This window comes from Danio rerio, chromosome 6, assembly GCF_052040795.2.
Source record: "Danio rerio strain M-AB ecotype USA chromosome 6, GRCz13ab, whole genome shotgun sequence".
NCBI classification, from domain to species: domain Eukaryota; kingdom Metazoa; phylum Chordata; class Actinopteri; order Cypriniformes; family Danionidae; genus Danio; species Danio rerio.
This window is the reverse complement of record NC_141026.1, coordinates 32,726,057-32,742,500: the sequence shown is the minus strand read 5'-3', so window position 1 is coordinate 32,742,500 and position 16,444 is coordinate 32,726,057. Positions and strand designations below refer to the sequence as shown.

At 35.7% G+C, this 16,444-nt stretch overlaps 3 protein-coding genes across 12 annotated transcripts in view; 2 read left to right on the top strand and 1 right to left on the bottom strand.

Moving 5' to 3' along the window:
- The window catches only part of wwc3 (WWC family member 3), a 109,248-nt gene extending 99,741 nt beyond the window's left edge, over positions 1 to 9,507 (bottom strand). For 6 of the 7 annotated variants that reach the window (XM_087255811.1, XM_087255810.1, XM_087255812.1 and 3 more), the window contains exon 1: positions 9,121 to 9,507. In XM_087255811.1, the coding sequence (XP_087111937.1) occupies positions 9,121 to 9,266 (146 nt within the window). In that variant the 5' untranslated portion in view covers positions 9,267 to 9,507. 7 annotated transcript variants of the gene reach the window in all.
- Positions 1 to 16,444, top strand: part of lepr (leptin receptor) — an 847,758-nt gene that overhangs the window by 786,777 nt on the left and 44,537 nt on the right. The gene's annotated exons all lie outside the window — the stretch shown is intronic.
- Positions 9,050 to 15,347, top strand: cldn33b (claudin 33b). Of its 4 annotated transcripts, none has more exons than XM_087256096.1 (2): positions 9,050 to 9,588; positions 14,287 to 15,347. In XM_087256096.1, the coding sequence occupies exon 2, from the start codon at positions 14,569 to 14,571 to the stop codon at positions 15,232 to 15,234; it is 666 nt and encodes a 221-aa protein (XP_087112222.1). In that variant the 5' UTR covers positions 9,050 to 9,588; positions 14,287 to 14,568; the 3' UTR covers positions 15,235 to 15,347.

Genomic DNA, 16,444 nt, shown 5'->3' with positions numbered 1-16,444 from the left:
AATTAAACAGAATTGAAGGGTTTAGTTGCAAAACCCTCAAAGTCCCACGTAAAATTTCCTCTTCTAAAAATAAGAAGTGTGTAGGTTCAGTATAGGGGTGCACAGATACAATTTTTTGGAGCCAATCCAATCCCGATCCCAAAATTACTATTGACCGATACATATCCGATCTGCTGAACTTAGAGACTCAGTGAAAAGTGATTTGGGAACAGCAATGAACTCCTTGTTGCATGTCAAAATGAACCCAGTTAATGCAAAACTAAATGCGTTTCTCCATTGATTACTTATATTAACAGTAACAAAAAGTGTTGGAGAAAGTCATGAATAAATGCGACACGCAGTTTGAATTGTGATTGAATGAAGAATGATTGACAGGCGCAGCGGCGGAAAGCACTGAATTGAACATAAATTTAAGCACTTGAATACTCAACTGTACTTCACATTAAACTATAGAATGGCTTCAGAACATTTGGAATATAGTAGGCCAACATGACAACATTCTAGTGTTACAACCTCTCTTCAAAAAATGACTAGTTTTAAACAGAGAGAAAGCAACATAAAAAAAACTTAGTAAACATAGTAATAGTTTTTAAATCAATTTATTTTGACCAGAAAACCAATTATAACGATACCATCCTTACCCCACAACAACAAATAAACAAATTAAATAATAATAAACCTCCATACAAACAAAAAAAGAAAAAAACAAAACCACAAATCAATGCTGGCTAGTCCACTAAAGCTGCATCTCTCTTTCGCCTCCTCGTTGGCAACTTTAAACTCTCTACAATCAGTCCCAACAAGAGAAACAGGTGCATCCACCACGTAGAGCTAGAATGAGGCCCCGTTTACACTAGTGCGTTTTAGTTTTAAAATGGCGTTTTAGATCAAAAACGATCCATGTCCACACTAGCGTTTTACCTAGCATTTCTGAACATATCTCCGTCCACACTACGCCACGAAAAACGTATATTACATGACCATTCGAATTCTAGTATAAACAGGAAGCATGTGTCTCGCTCAGCATTTGGTTATTGTTAGTCAAAAATCGCCGGTTGAACAATGAACACGATGGCAAAGAAAGCAAGAGAGGTATTTTTGTGGACAGACGACGAGGTCGAGTTGTTACTAAACGTAACAAATTAATAACTGCACAATGGCGCCTAAAACCAACAATGGTGCAAACAACAATCCCATTTCTGTGTCAGTGTAGTTGTTTACAGTGAAGGCTAGTCTGCCGTTTTCCGGTAGCGTTAAAGCCATGTGTTATAGTCATGTGATAGGTGCTTGACGAATAAGGGAAGGATATGCAATGACATAAAAGCCCCAACCAGGTAGCGAATCTCAGCAGCCCCGCCTCCGTTTTCAGATGTCTCCGTTTTCGCCCATCCACACTGAGACAGAGCAGCAGCGTTTTAGAATGAAAATGGCCTCTCCAGCGTTTCTAAAATGTTCCATTTTCGGTGCTCGAAAACTCCGGCGTAGTGTGGACGGATGGCGTAACTGTAGCAAAACTTATGCGTATTCAAACTAAAATGCATTAGTGTAAACGGGGCCTAAGTGCGCATGCACACTCATAAAATCAAAGTCAAGAAAACAAGGGAGGGTTAGTAAAAAAAGAAGAACAAAACAAAGAAAAAAAAAAAACACAGGCCGTAACACTAGCCCCTTATAACAGGCTACCTACATGGTTTTTGTTGGCTTATAAATTACACAGAATATAGTGCACATGCAAGATCGGATTTGGATTGGTACAAACTGGTCAATAACTGATCCAGCAAAAATATGCAATATCGAACTGATATCCGATCCAAGTATCGTGAACGGTGCATCAGTACTACTCATTTTAGAAGACAACATTTAGAGGTTTTCGCATCTGAACTCTTCAGATGACTCCAAAACAAAGGGGCAAATGCAAGAACGCAAAGATGCAAAAAAAAAGCTCTGAATCGGCGTATGATTTCAATGCAAAAATGAGATATAAAAAAGAATTTAAATAAAAAAAGAATTCAAATAAATGGTTCAGAAATGAGGGGCAGGTGCTGGCCTGGAAGGCCCCATTTCACAGAGGAGCTCCAGTGGTTTCCCAGGTGACTGTGCAGTGAATTCACACACTGTTCCTATTTTTCACTACAAGCCGTCACCGTGCCTGAAAAACACCAAAACTCATGTTTATTGGCGAGCAGTTGATGCTCAAACAAGACTGTGCTGTAAAACATTTTGCCTATGATTAAGTTGATTTCTATTAAAGAATTTAACTCCAAGTAATAAGCCTCTTGTACTGTGCATATTACAATTGGCTGATGAATTAAGTCATGCAATTGCTTTCAGTAAAACAAACAGCTAATCTGCTTTAATATGTGGATTGAATAGTTGGGATAGATATTGCACTTAGAAAGGATCCATTTTATTAAAGAAAGGAAAGGGTGTGTTTTTAGAATGTTAGGGTTAGGGTTTTTCATCACAATGTTTGGAAAATTGGCAGACTGTGTTGGTGCATTACATTTGTTGTAAAAATTTGTATTTTTTCTAATTTTTAACTCTAATCTCTAATTTAGATGTCATGGCTTGTTTTTGTTGTTGTTTTCCTATTTATACTGATATGTAATCACCTGTTTGTGATAAATTGTTATATTGAAAAAAGCGATAATAAAGAAATCAAATAAAAATAAACAGTTCCAGGGTGTAGTTCCAGGCATTACAATTCCATATCACAACAATGATTTTGGTTATTTGGTAAAAACATTTCCTTGATGTTCCCCAGCAAATCTCCACATTCCCACATGAACACACACACACACACACACACACACACACACACACACACACACACACACACACACACACAAACACACACAAACACACACAAACACACACAAACACACACACACACACACACACACACACACACACACACACACACACACACACACAATAATAGATACTGATACATGCCATTTCTCAGTAGTGAGGTGGTAATGGAGCTGTTTTTAAAACAGTTAAACTTACAGTTTTACTATTAGCGGAGATGATGCTGCCAAAGGTGAGATGGACAGACTCAAGTAATTCACACCTTTAATCTCCATCTCTCTCTTTTTAAAACTGCACATCAATGGCTCAGACCTTCATTACCAGCTCTAAAATTAAGGCAAGCATGGATTGAGATGCATCAAAACTGAGATGTACACACACACACACACACACACACACAAAAAAAAGCATTTTATCACCAATATCTGACAATATATTGAAAAATAAAATATGAGTAATGTTTTTTATGTGTAGCAAATATAATATGGAATGAGTGAATATATATATGGTTTTGATTTCTAAACATAAAAACAAAAATCCCTTTTCTACCGTCATTTTCTGTTTACTGTAAACTTAATCTGAACTTTATTAAATTGCTGCAGTTTGCTTCTTTGATTGCTGTCCTCATTTGTATTTTGCTTCGAATTAAAACATCTACTAAATGATTAAATGAAACCCTGCACAAACTCATTAGTAGGAGGTAATGGCAATTTCCTAATAATGATGAAGAGATTGAATAAATGCTTCCACAAGTGGTGAATGGAAACATTTAAAAGGCATATATATCAGCTGAAACAACTTTTAATTTAAATCACAGAAAACATATTTAGAAAAAAGGCTTTTCCTTCTCCCTTTAAATTTCTAGGATTTTAAACATTATTTGCAGGAATCAGAAAGCCAATATAGATATGTAGGGCATTTCTGAAATTTAACAGAAAGATGGGATCTCTATAATTATTTTTTCATTAACGTTACATTTTTTAGGTACACTTTCAAAAATATTCAATGTCAAAATATTTAATTTAAAGAAATTCAATTATTAAAAAGCTGAATTTCAATGTTTCAATTACTGTATTAATGACACGCTGCTTTGCTTGCACCTTTCACTCGTGCGTTGAAAGCATTACTTCACACAACGCAAACTCTGGTTTCAGTCAGCTGCTGTCTGTTTGGAGTGTTCACATGCAGCTGTTTGGTCCAGACAGAACCAGATGTGAGCTAAAACATACACAGGCCAAAAACAAATGGTTATTGAGGTCAAAAACAACGAAGAACTAAGATGTGTAAATTTGTGTATATTTTTACAGCAAAGCAACAAGAATTGTTGAAATATTGTCAGAAATTGTGCTGTCAAAATTTTGTCCACAATAATCAGAATTTCTTTTTATAAATACAAGGAATTTTTTTTAAAATGAGTAACAAAATTCCTGATATTCCATGACTTGGAAAAAAAAAACAATAATAATGCCCCGACTTTCAATGAAGTTCAATGACCAGTGAAGCAGTAGATAAATATTGTAAAAAAACAAAAAACTGCAAGACATATCCATAAACTTAAGCAACAGATTCAAACAAAGATGAAAGTTTGAAAATAATAGATAAAACTTTCAGTGGCCTTTCTCTATGGCCTTGTTTGTCCTTCAAAATACTAAGCTACAATTATGCTTAACTAAAGCTTGGGGAAAATCGGATAAGAAGTGTGCTTCAGTATCTCTTCCAGAAAGTGTCTCTTTTTATTTCTGAATAAATTAACCTAAAATAACTCAACTAGATGTTCATCAACTCAAATACATTTGCATCTGCATGTCAATAAAAAATAAACCCTTAACTGTCAACAGTGCATTATGATGAGACAACTAAATATACAACATAACTAAATATTTGACAAAAATGCATGTCTTGCAACTGACCTCAGACTAAACTAACCTGTTCTGAGAGAACAAAAATCAATCTTGATAAATATACAATAAACAATAAAGCTCAAAAGTGACAAGCCCGTAATAAGACAGTACATAAATTTTAGTTAAATATTGTTGTAACTGTAAAAAAGCTAATATTTTACTTTAAAAACTTGAGTAAACCAGTATTAACTCATAGACAAGCAGACTCAACTTTTAGAATTAAGTAGATAGTAAATTTGCTTAATAATTTTTAAGGAACACTTGTTTGAAAACAGGCTCATTTTACAAGTTCCTAGAGTTGAACGGTTAAGTTGTTGCTTTTTTAATCGATTTAGCCTCTGGCAGGAGCACTTTAGCTAACTATGTTAGCATAAATCATTGAATCGGATAAGACCATTAGCTTCTCGCTCTATAAAAGTAAAAAAAAAATATATATATATATATAATCATTTTGTATCAGAGCTCTGGAAAATTAAAAGTTGCTATTTTATAGGCCAATATGGCTAGAAGGCAGCACGGTGGCCTCACAGCAAGAAGGTCGCTGGTACGAGCTTCGGCTGGGTCAGTTGGCATTTCTGTGTAGAGTTTGTTCTCCCCATGTTTCAGGTTTTCTCAGGGTGCTCTGGTTTCCCCCACAAGTCCAGAGACATGTGGGATAGGTAAATTGGGTAAGCTAAATTGTCCATAGTGTATGTGTGCGAATGAGTGTGTATTGATGTTTTCCCAGTGGTGGGTTGCAGCTGGAAGGGCCGCTGTGTAAAACATATGCTGGATAAGTTGGCAGTTCGGGCGAAGCAGTGGCGCAGTAGGTAGTGCTGTCGCCTCACAGCAAGAAGGTTTCTGGGTCACTGGTTCGAGCCTCGGCATTTCAGTTTGCATGTTCTCCCTGCGTTCGCGTGGGTTTCCTCCGGGTACTCCGGTTTCCCCCACAGTCCAAAGACATGTGGTACAGGTGAATTGGGTAGGCTAAATTGTCTGTAGTGTATGAGTGTGTGTGTGTGAATGTTTCCCAGAGATGGGTGGAAGGGCATCCGCTGCGTAAAAACCTGCTGGATAAGTTGGCGGTTCATTCCGCCGTGGTGACCCCAGATTAATAAAGGGTCTAAGCCGACAAGAAAATGATTGATATGGCAAGAAACTATGCACTCATTCGGGCGCAATAATCAAGCACACAGCAATGCTATCTAGTTAAGGACTATTTTTAGGTGCTGCATAATATCAGTTTAGTTTCATTGTCTAATCTGATTCAATGACTTATGCTAAGCTAAGCTAAAAGTGTTCCCGCTAGACCCAGAGATCACCTGAATGGGTACAAAAGTGGTAAAACTGAACTGCTAAAGACGCAAAGCCTTAATAACTGAAGTTCCATTGTGTATATCTTTCTAGTATTATTTCCAGCTATTCCGCCATTTATATTTGTCAGACAGAAAACAATAAGGAGAAGAGAGAGAGGATAAGCGAGGGAATGTCATGAGACCGACTTGAACTCATGTCGCCCACATGAGCGCCCCAGTTCGACGTGTTGTCCTCACAAGTTCACCTCAATATCTGCTGAATAACTTCTTAGCACACAAAAATATGAGATTTCAGAGACACTAATCAGCCTTATGTAAAAAAAAAGCAGGTCACGTGACTTTCGAGAGGAGCCTTCAAGCAGATCAGGTTTTTCTTATCTAGATTAATTTCAAGCTTCTTCTCATGAAATAGAGAGAGAGAGAAAAGTGGAAGGAGGACTTCTAAGTGAAAATGAAATGTACTGAAGATAGCACATTGGCAATGAATGCAAAAGTGAAAGACCTGCAATTTGTGTGGGATGTTGACGCATTTGTGACTTCGACAGCATTGTGATTTTAATATCAATGACAAAAATGATTCTCTAATCAAGAGGTTTTGATATCTGAACAAGAAATACAGCACAAGCCTTGTTATAAGCGTCAAAAATTACATAAACATTAGTGTTAAAAACGTAACTAATTTGATCTGTTCTCTGACTGATGACACAATCCACTGAGAGTCCCACAATGAAAGAACTGATCTGATGTGGTGATCCCTTTGCTCATTTTTTTGACCCAAGTGACCATACAAATTATGATGAAACCGTGTTAAATACCCTCAAGGCAGCCAGTCCATTCTATTTGATTTACTCAAGGCTTAGTGAACTCATGTTTAAATGAGTCGGACTGAAAGGCTGGTTTCTCTACTGGTGAAAAATACAGACCTCACAAAGCACATCCACACACTGCTTTCCCAGCGGCCCAACTAGCATTCCATACATATTTGCACATGGAACTTTTGGAACTACAGTTCAATTCTCTCTTTCATTTATACACTGTTTACATTATGCGGCCACTTTTTTTTTTAAATAATAAAGGGGGAAAATATATGATTTTAATAACTCAATTAAAATAGGACATTTCTTTGATTTCATGGAACATTGAAAGCAGCTTCTGTTGATTAGAAATGCTCAAAAGTACCAGCAAGATACCACTGCACAATTATATAATGTGAGAAATAAATGCACAAAAATAAGATGAAAAAAGAAGGCTATGTAAGATTTTTGTTGTATGCTAACTAGTCAAAAATGCTCAAAGGGGAAATTATGTGGGTCACATTGGATGAAAAGCTCATTTTTGTTATAGTCAACAACAGAAGAATTGTGCAATATTTATAACAGGAGATGTAAGTGTAATCAAATATCATGCATCTAGCTCAGGTCAATAGCACAAATAATTTGTCACTAACTTCTGATTAAACCAATGGAATTATTGTCAAATCATACAGCTATTTGGTTATTATTGGCAATTCTCTCATTTTAAATTGGCTTACACTTCTTAATTTGTGTTAGAGCCTTATTAAAGACTAAACAATTATACACTGTGACAAGAAACATGATATTGTTATCATTGACACTTCAAAAGAATATAGATAATAATTTATGGTAAACTAGTGCATTTAAAGAACATTCAGATTGTTTTCTTTGTAATAAAAGAGAATTTAGAATGTTAAGATTGTTGTATAATTGGAAGTGTGTTGGTTGTTTTACAACCTTTTTACAGTAACCCCTTTTGCAGTGTATTTTAATATTGTTACAATACAATATACCATTATAAAAGCTTGAGTAATTATTGCAATAATAACATATGCCTAATAAAGACTATAAACAATCGCAAAGAACAGTGCCTATTAAAAAAACTGTTAAGAATTAATCTACAAGGCAGTGTTAATACATACCCTTAATGTACTTTTGGTATAATAAACTCAATGACCTTTTTTTCAAAGCCTTAATATACTATTTTATACTGGACAATACCAAATTAAACAAAGAACAGAGAAATAAAAAAAAATAACACGTGTGTGTAAACGTGTGTTAAATATGTGATGTGCCGCTTTGGTGTCTAAATCAAAATAAATGTACCAAAGCCAATTTATATTAGAAAGCAAATTAATTACAAGTACAGTAGTCTACTGTAATGTTTCAAATAACATTTGAGAAAATAATGCCAAAATAGTGGTGAAATAATATTCCATTGCCATGAAAATAAACAGCATGATTATTATCCTCTATTGTCTACTTTATTAGTATGTTGTCAACAAATAAGGAGACTAACGGATAGTGGTTAAAGGTAGTTAAAAGACAGTCAGAATGTTCCATTTTTGGCTTAACTAACCCTTTATAGATAGTTGCTATAAAGTGTCAACATTACAATGTATAAATACTACATTAATTATATTGTGACCCTTAAATATGGGTCTTGAAATTGTCATCAATTGTATTACATTCTAAATATGGCTGACACGATTGTTAGTAGGCTATATAAAAATGTGTAAAATAAATTATTTTTATGCTTACATAGTTAATTGTTTAAGAAAAATGTTATTTTATGTTAAGATTGAAATGCATAAATTTACACTGTAAAAATCTAGCTAACGTTAATTCAAACACCATACGACAGGCATGTCCTGTCAGCTATTACACCTGGGAGCTCTTTAAACCCATCAAAAAGCATCAACATACCTCTCATCTTTGCTGATGCTGTTAATTGTGAATCCACCCAAACAATATAAAGAGAGTGTTCATACAAATGCTACAATAAAAGATCAATGAAATACCCATTTCACTCCAGGTTTTTTTTCACTCAGGTGAACAGTCATTGAAAAATGTAATACATCATTAGCCCACAACGTGACAGCAAATTGGCGAGCCAACCGTTAAGGAATTAAAAGAAACAAAGATCCAGCCATGTTCCACAGTTGTCAAGCGTGTGGAATGAAAACACTTCCATTCCTAACTGTGCAACTTCCCTCGCTTCTTAATCATCAGCTCAATCTGAGCCCCCGCCCTCCACAACCAAACAATCTTCAAAGTTGAGCCAATAACGCATGCAGCAGCTCTCCCGGCCGCTTTTACCTGTCTCTGGGGTCGATCCACGAAGTCTGTCGAGTGTTGTGGTCAATGTAAAAGACTCTGCCATCGTAATCCCTGGCTTCCTCCCAGCCCGGGGGCAGCGGCAGCTCCGAGCTCTCTCTCCGCTTACAGCTGCTCACCCACGGCATAGCGCTGCTGGGGCGGTAGGGGGGTCTGACCCCCTGCCTTTACTCCAACAACAAATATATCGGAACTTTCTACAGCATTACAAACGTTGAACTCCCATCGGCTCTCGGAAAGGGAAAGCTTCACGACGAAGAAACGAACGCGGGTCAAATCGACACAGGCAGTCCTGCGTCCAGCTTTTCCAAAAAGTTTTGCGGCGCTCTCATGACTCTGTGTGTCGGTCCTCCATGTTTGACTCTATCTACCATCTTTCATTCCACACTGTCCATATTCGGGCAGGGAAATTTGCATGAGAGCCGCCCATAAACCCTGACGTATGTGAAAGTAAGCCAATGAGGGAACTCGTATGATTTTGGGATACTTGTTGATGGAAGTGGATGAAGTTTTTTTTTTTTTAACGCGGATTCAGTAAGTTTTTAGAAGTGGTAATAAATGTAATTACACAAATAAATGTTTATGGTATTGTGCTCATGTTAAACTATTTTAATCTACCTCTATCTTTTTAAAATATTTATTGGGGCTGTATTTAAAGAAAAAAAAAAGTCTAATCACAATTTCACTTTTTAATATATATGTATATATAGTGTATGGTGAATGTATAAATGTTTTGTATTATTCCGAAAATATTTCTTATAACTAAACGATTTATCCAGAAACTCAAAAATCCCCTTTTGACTCAGCGTCCATTTTTTGTTCAATAGCGCCATCAAGAGATAGCTCCGATTTCTTCAGCTCTTTGCAACAGCAATAATCTACCTAGTAATGAAAGTATTGTGTTGTTTTGTATTTCTGGTTTTTGCTTGTCGAATGGACACCATCCATCATTTACCCTTCTCTGAGGTCTATATTCGATCACTGACACACTTTTAACTTTGCGAAACATATAAAAATTGTCACAGATTAAATGTTTATTTATTTATTAGAGATGCCTGTTTCTGGAAGGATTAAGCAGTGCGTTTTGTTTTCTTTTCACTCCTACTCGTCCAATTTTCTCATCATAATATTTGTGAATGAGTGTGTATGAGTGTTTCCCAGTGTTGGGTTGCAGCTGGAAGGGTATCTGCTGCCTAAAACATATGCTAGATAAGTTGGTGGTTCATTCCGCTGTGGTGACCCCTGATTATTAAGGGACTAAGCCAAAAATAAAATAAATGAATGAATCACTAGAAATGACATAACTTTAACAACCCTCACTAATTGCTGGGGTTTACAATGTACCTGTACCTTTAAATGGTTGTGGATGTTTGATGATTGTGTATTTTATTTCACACGTGTATTGTGAACTAGCAGTCCAACAATTAAAGTATTCATTATTCACTCATTCATTCATTTTCTTTTCGGCTTAGTCTCTTTATTAATCTGGGGTCGCCACAGTAGAATAAACCTTCAACTTATCCAGCACATTTTTATGCAGCGGATATCCTTCTAGCCACAAACCATCTCTGGGAAACATCCACACACACACTATTTCGCATTCATACACTACGGACAATTTAGCCTACCCAATTCACTTTTACCGCATGTCTTTGGACTGTGGGGAAAACCGGAGCACCCGGAGCAAACCCACTCGAACACAGACAGAACATGCAAACTCCACACAGAAACACCAACTGAGCCAAGGCTCAAACCAGTGACCTTCTTGCTGTGAGGCGACAGCACTACCTACAGCGCCACTGCCTCACCCCAAGTATTCATTAAAATCTATTAATTAATTAAATTAATGTCATCATAGGGCATGATTTAAGACATACTAACAGCATCCCCAACATAACATTTACATTAAATGAATCAATAGATACAATGTAGCCTAATTATTAATTTCATGTGTAAATAATTTCTGCAGTTACAACTTTAATTATATTGTTGAATTTACCTCTACATTTTGCACATCTTTAAACCCAACCATTCCACTGAATTTATACTTTTTTGCTACCTAAAGTATTTATTTATTACAGTATTTATTTGGGGCGGTGCAGTGGCGCAGTTTGTAGCGATGTCACCTCACAGCAAGAAGGTCGCTGGTTTGAGCCTCGGCTGAGTCAGTTGCCATTTCTATCTGGAGTTTGCATGTCCTCTCCATGTTTACGTGAGTTTCCTCATGGGTGCTCCGGTTTCCTCTACAAGTCTAAAGACATGCTCTAAGTGAACTGGATGAGCAAAATTGTCTATGGTGTATGTGTGTGAATGAGGGTGTGTGGGTGTTTCCCCGTGATGGGTTGCAACTGGAAGAGCATCCGCTGCATAAGTTGGTGGTTCCCCTGTGGTGACCCTTGATTAATGAAGGGACTAAGCTGAAAAGAAAATTCATTTATTTATTTGGGAAAGTTCACCCAAAATGAATATTCTGCCATCATTTACTTGCCCTTCCCGTGTTCAAAACCTATATGAGTTTCTTTCTTCTTGATCAAAAAAGATCATTTTTAATACTTCTCACTGATGGTACCCATTGTCTTCCATAGTATTTTTTTCTTACTATGGCAGTCGATAGTTGTCAGTGACTACCATTCTAGAACAAATCTTCTTTTGTGTTCAGCAGAAGAAAGAAACTCCTAATGGTTTAAAACCACATGAGGGAAAGTAAATAATGAGATAATTTCACTTTTAGGTGAACTATCCCTTTAATTTGTATTTACGATTTTTAATATAAGAACAGAGTAAAGACATTATAATATGCAACAAAAATGAAGTTGAATTAAAACTGATAATAGCTGAAATGACATACTATTGTTTTATTTATTTATTTTTGCTTTAACAAACATTATTCTCAGACAAAGTGAAATGTGAGTGTCTGAAATTATGTGTTTGTTAATAGGCAATTATGTGTTTGTGGACAGCCTCTGTGTGGCGTCACAGATTTCTCTCACTCTGCCCTACGTGGCTTTCTGACAGAAGTGTGATACAGTCTTAATGTAATTTGACATGCTGTAGAAGCCAGATATCAAACCAAAGGCGACAGACTCACACTTCAGGTAACACTCATTTTCTTGAGCATTTTTATATACAGTTAAAAAGTAATGATCAACTATTTAGTCTCCACTTTCCTTCCTAATCTGCAATTGCCTCTCTGGCTCCACCGCTAACTGTATTACAAATTTTTTTAAAAAGAATTACTAATGTTTTGCTTCTTACACTTTACAGTTCTGAAACTTGCCTACAGCACTTATTCATTGTTGCTCTTATAGTTGTGTAAATTGCTACCTTGTCCTCATTTGGATAAAAGCGTCTGCTAAATGACTAAATGTAAATGTAAAAGTATCAATGATAGTGGTTTACTGCACAAAATGTAATAATAAGACAACTGGTCAAAACTGCTTGAAGCTTTGATCATTCGCCTTAACATTTAATGACAGATGCTTGTTAAATGTAAAATATTATATATATTGATATATATATAGATAGCATTATTATTCTTATAGTTGTAGTACTGATTGTACTACTTTATATTATTATTATATATCAAAATATAAGATGCTGCATGTGACATTAGAAGGGCTTTGGAATACAAACTTATATTTTCTTTATGTTTTATTTGCACACAGAAAAGCCAGAGAAATGTTTTAAAGGTAACAGAAAATACTGAAAATCTGTAAATACTGAAATCAGCAAAAACATCTTAAAATTTTTTTTCTGTAAGGGTTTGAGTTTCAATTTATTTTGAATAGATACATTCATTGAATTCAATGGATGTTATTTCAGATGCCACGTCACTTGCATACCTGAAATAAAATGTTTTAAAAGAGCACTTCTAAGACAAGATATGATCAAAGTGATTCAAAAGAGGATCATTCACAAATCATGCAAACATTTTAATGCTGAAGAAATTAAATTAATTATTAGGTTTAATGGAAAAAAAGTCTTTCAGATCCCACTGCAAAACAGCTTAAACTGATTTCTTTGATAATAATAATAATAATAATAATAATATAAAGTAGAAGTATTAGCAGTAATAATAATGATAATAATGACAATAGTAATAATACTACTTTATTATTATTATTTTAAATACAATAGTTTTGTATACTATTGTCTACTACTACTACTACTACTTATTATTATTATTATTATTATTATTATAGTAATAATATTAATAATAATATAAAGTTGTAGTATTAGTAGTATCATAATAATAATAATAACAATAATAAAAAGTAGTAGTAGTAGTAACAATAATAACAATAATAATAGTAGTACTACTACTACTACTACTAATAATAATAATAATAATAATAATAATAATAATAATAGTAATAAAAAGTAGTAGTAGTAGTAGTTGTAGTAGTAGTAGTAGTAGTAGTAGCACTACCACTACTACTACTACTACTACTACGAATAATAATAATAATAATAATAATAATATTTATAATAATAATAACATGAAGAAGAACTATTAGTAACACCAATAATAATAATAATAATAATAATAATAATAAAAAGAACAATTAGTAGCACCAATAATAATAATAATAATAATAATAATAATAATAATAATAATAATAAAAGTAGTAGTGATAATGATAATAATGCTATAAAATATAAACATAAAATATTTTACTTAAAAAAATCAAATAAAAACATCCTGGACTTATTGTCAGCAAACATCAAAGATCTCTGCTTAGGTACTCATTGCAGTTTTGGCATGCTCTTCTTAGCAAAGCTTATCTCTGACCCATTCGTTCCTCAAAAAATCCTTCATAAACAGTAAAAGCGTTCCTCCCTTTATAAACCTTTTACTTTTACCCATGGCAACCCCTTTTCTCTTTTGCCCAAGTGCTGTTGCCGATAGCAGGGAAATCAAATGAAAAGATACAAACAAACTGTAATGAGGTAGTAAAATCAAAATAGTTTGTCCCCTGAAAATGACAACAATCAGGATTTTAATGGCATCCTGTCTACAGTTTAATGGCATCCCGTGTGGCCTTTGGTCTCTTGCTGCCAGACCGGGGTCTGAATAAGAATCTTTACCTCTCTCTCTCTCTCTCTCTCTCTCTCTCACCCTCTCTCTCTCTCCCTCTCTCTAAAAAGGATCCAAGAGGGCAGGGCCTAAAGTCGAAGTGCCCATGTGTACACCTCCTCTACCTCTCATGTTCAGCTGATGAGTGCCTCTTACTGAAGTCTGACGGACTGTAAAGGACTTGCCTTGTCAGAAGAACTCTACAAGATCACACCCGAGGTGCTGCTTTTGGTCTTTCCACGCTTTCCTCCTCTATCCCTCACTCATTTCTCTTATCGAGAGGAGGCTCTTGAAGCACCAGACAAACCTGAAGGCCGTCGGACCCCAAGGGGACACGGTAGCCAGAGGAGACCATGACGAACCCTTGCACGGTGGCTCTGGAACTCTTTGGGATGCTGATCGGGGCAGGAGGCTGGTTCTGTTCACTGGCCGCCACCATCATGCCTCAGTGGCTGTCACGTTCAACTGAACTGTTCGCCACAGAGAGCTTTGAACAAGGGCTTTGGGAGGTCTGTGTGATCCAGGAAGTGGCTGGCATGGAGTGTCGTCCCTATGACACCATCCTAGGTCTTGACCCCACTGTGATGCTGGCACGAATTCTGATGTGCATGTCGAATGCCACTGGGCTCCTCGGGATTCTCCTCGCCATCCCTTCCATGAGTCAGATCAAGTGCTGTAAGGGCGAGGAGGGACGCAAGACCAAGAGAGGGCTGAAGATCTCAGCTGCCGTGTTTTTGTGCATCGCCGGTTTGTTGGTTCTCACTCCAATATCTTATGTTGCTCACGATACAGTGATGAGATACTTCGATGAGAGTGTGCCTCATGTGGTGCCGCGCTCTGAGTTTGGGGATGCGCTGTTCATTGGTTGGTCTGCAGGACTTCTTTACATTGTGGCATCCGTGCTGTTGTTTACCTCTTGCACTGACTCAGGAAACAGTGAGCCGCACTTGGTGTATCACCATCGAAGGCAGGATACCAGAACTTTGGATAGATTAGGAAAACGCACCGAGTACGTTTGAGACGATTCTCACCGTCTTAAAATCCCTGTTGATATTTCTTTTTAAACTTCAAATGTTTTGAACTTTAATTCAATCATAATAAAGGACTTTCTTATGATGCATTTATCCTTCAATATTTGAGCAGCCTGAATTTTGTGTTTTCAATGCCTTCAGTATGGATGTAGCGTCTGGAAAAAGTGACAATAATATCTTTGTTATTACTATTTTGTGAATATTGTCTTCAATTATTTTTTTAGCATGTTCTCACTCTATTCTTTCACGTTAATAGAGATTCCATCAGCTTAACATACATACAATGCAACAAGCACATAAAAACATAAAGCTTTTGTTTCTGATTTTCCTTATGCATTTGCACGCCACACTCAACGTCACCTCCAAACACAACACATTGTTTGGAGCAACCGAACGGCACATGGAAACCTGCTGCTATTAATACTGGGTACTGTATACTTCACTAAGGCTTTTGCATTGTAAAAATCCACAGTTGCCTGACTACTTATTTTTTAACAAAAGGTTTCAGTACTTCTTGACTCATGAGTATTTGCACATTTATTTAGGGTTTCAGATTTCTTTACAGGACTTTGATCTCTGCACTTTTGATTTTAGTAATTAAATATATAGTTGAAGTCAGGATTATTAGCCCCCTTTATATTTTATTTATTTATTTTTTATATTTTCCAAATGCTGTCTAACAGAGCAAGGAAATTTTCACAGTATGTCTGATAATATTTTTCTTCCGGAGAAAGTCTTATTTGTTTTATTTCATTTAGAATAAAAGTAGTTTTTAAATTTTTAAAAACTATTTTAAGCTTAAAATTATTAGCCTTTTTAAGCTTCATTTTTTCCGATAGTCTACAGAAATAAACATCGTTATATAGTAACTTGCCTAGTTACTTGCCTAGTTAATCTAATTAACCTAGTTAAGCCTTTAAATGTCACTTTAAGCTGTATAGAAGTGTCTTGAAAAATCTCTAATAAAGTATTATTGACTGTCATCATGGCAAAGATAAAATAAATCAATTATTAGAGATGAGTTATTAAAACTATTATGTTTAGAAATGTGTCTTCTGTCCGTTAAACAGATTTTTTTTTGGGGGGGGGGGGGGGGGGGGCGCTAATAATTCAGGGGGCATATAATTCTGACTTCAACTGAATATCATTCATTCAAATTATGGTGCCGCAATCAGGTAATCAGTACTTTCATCAGTTA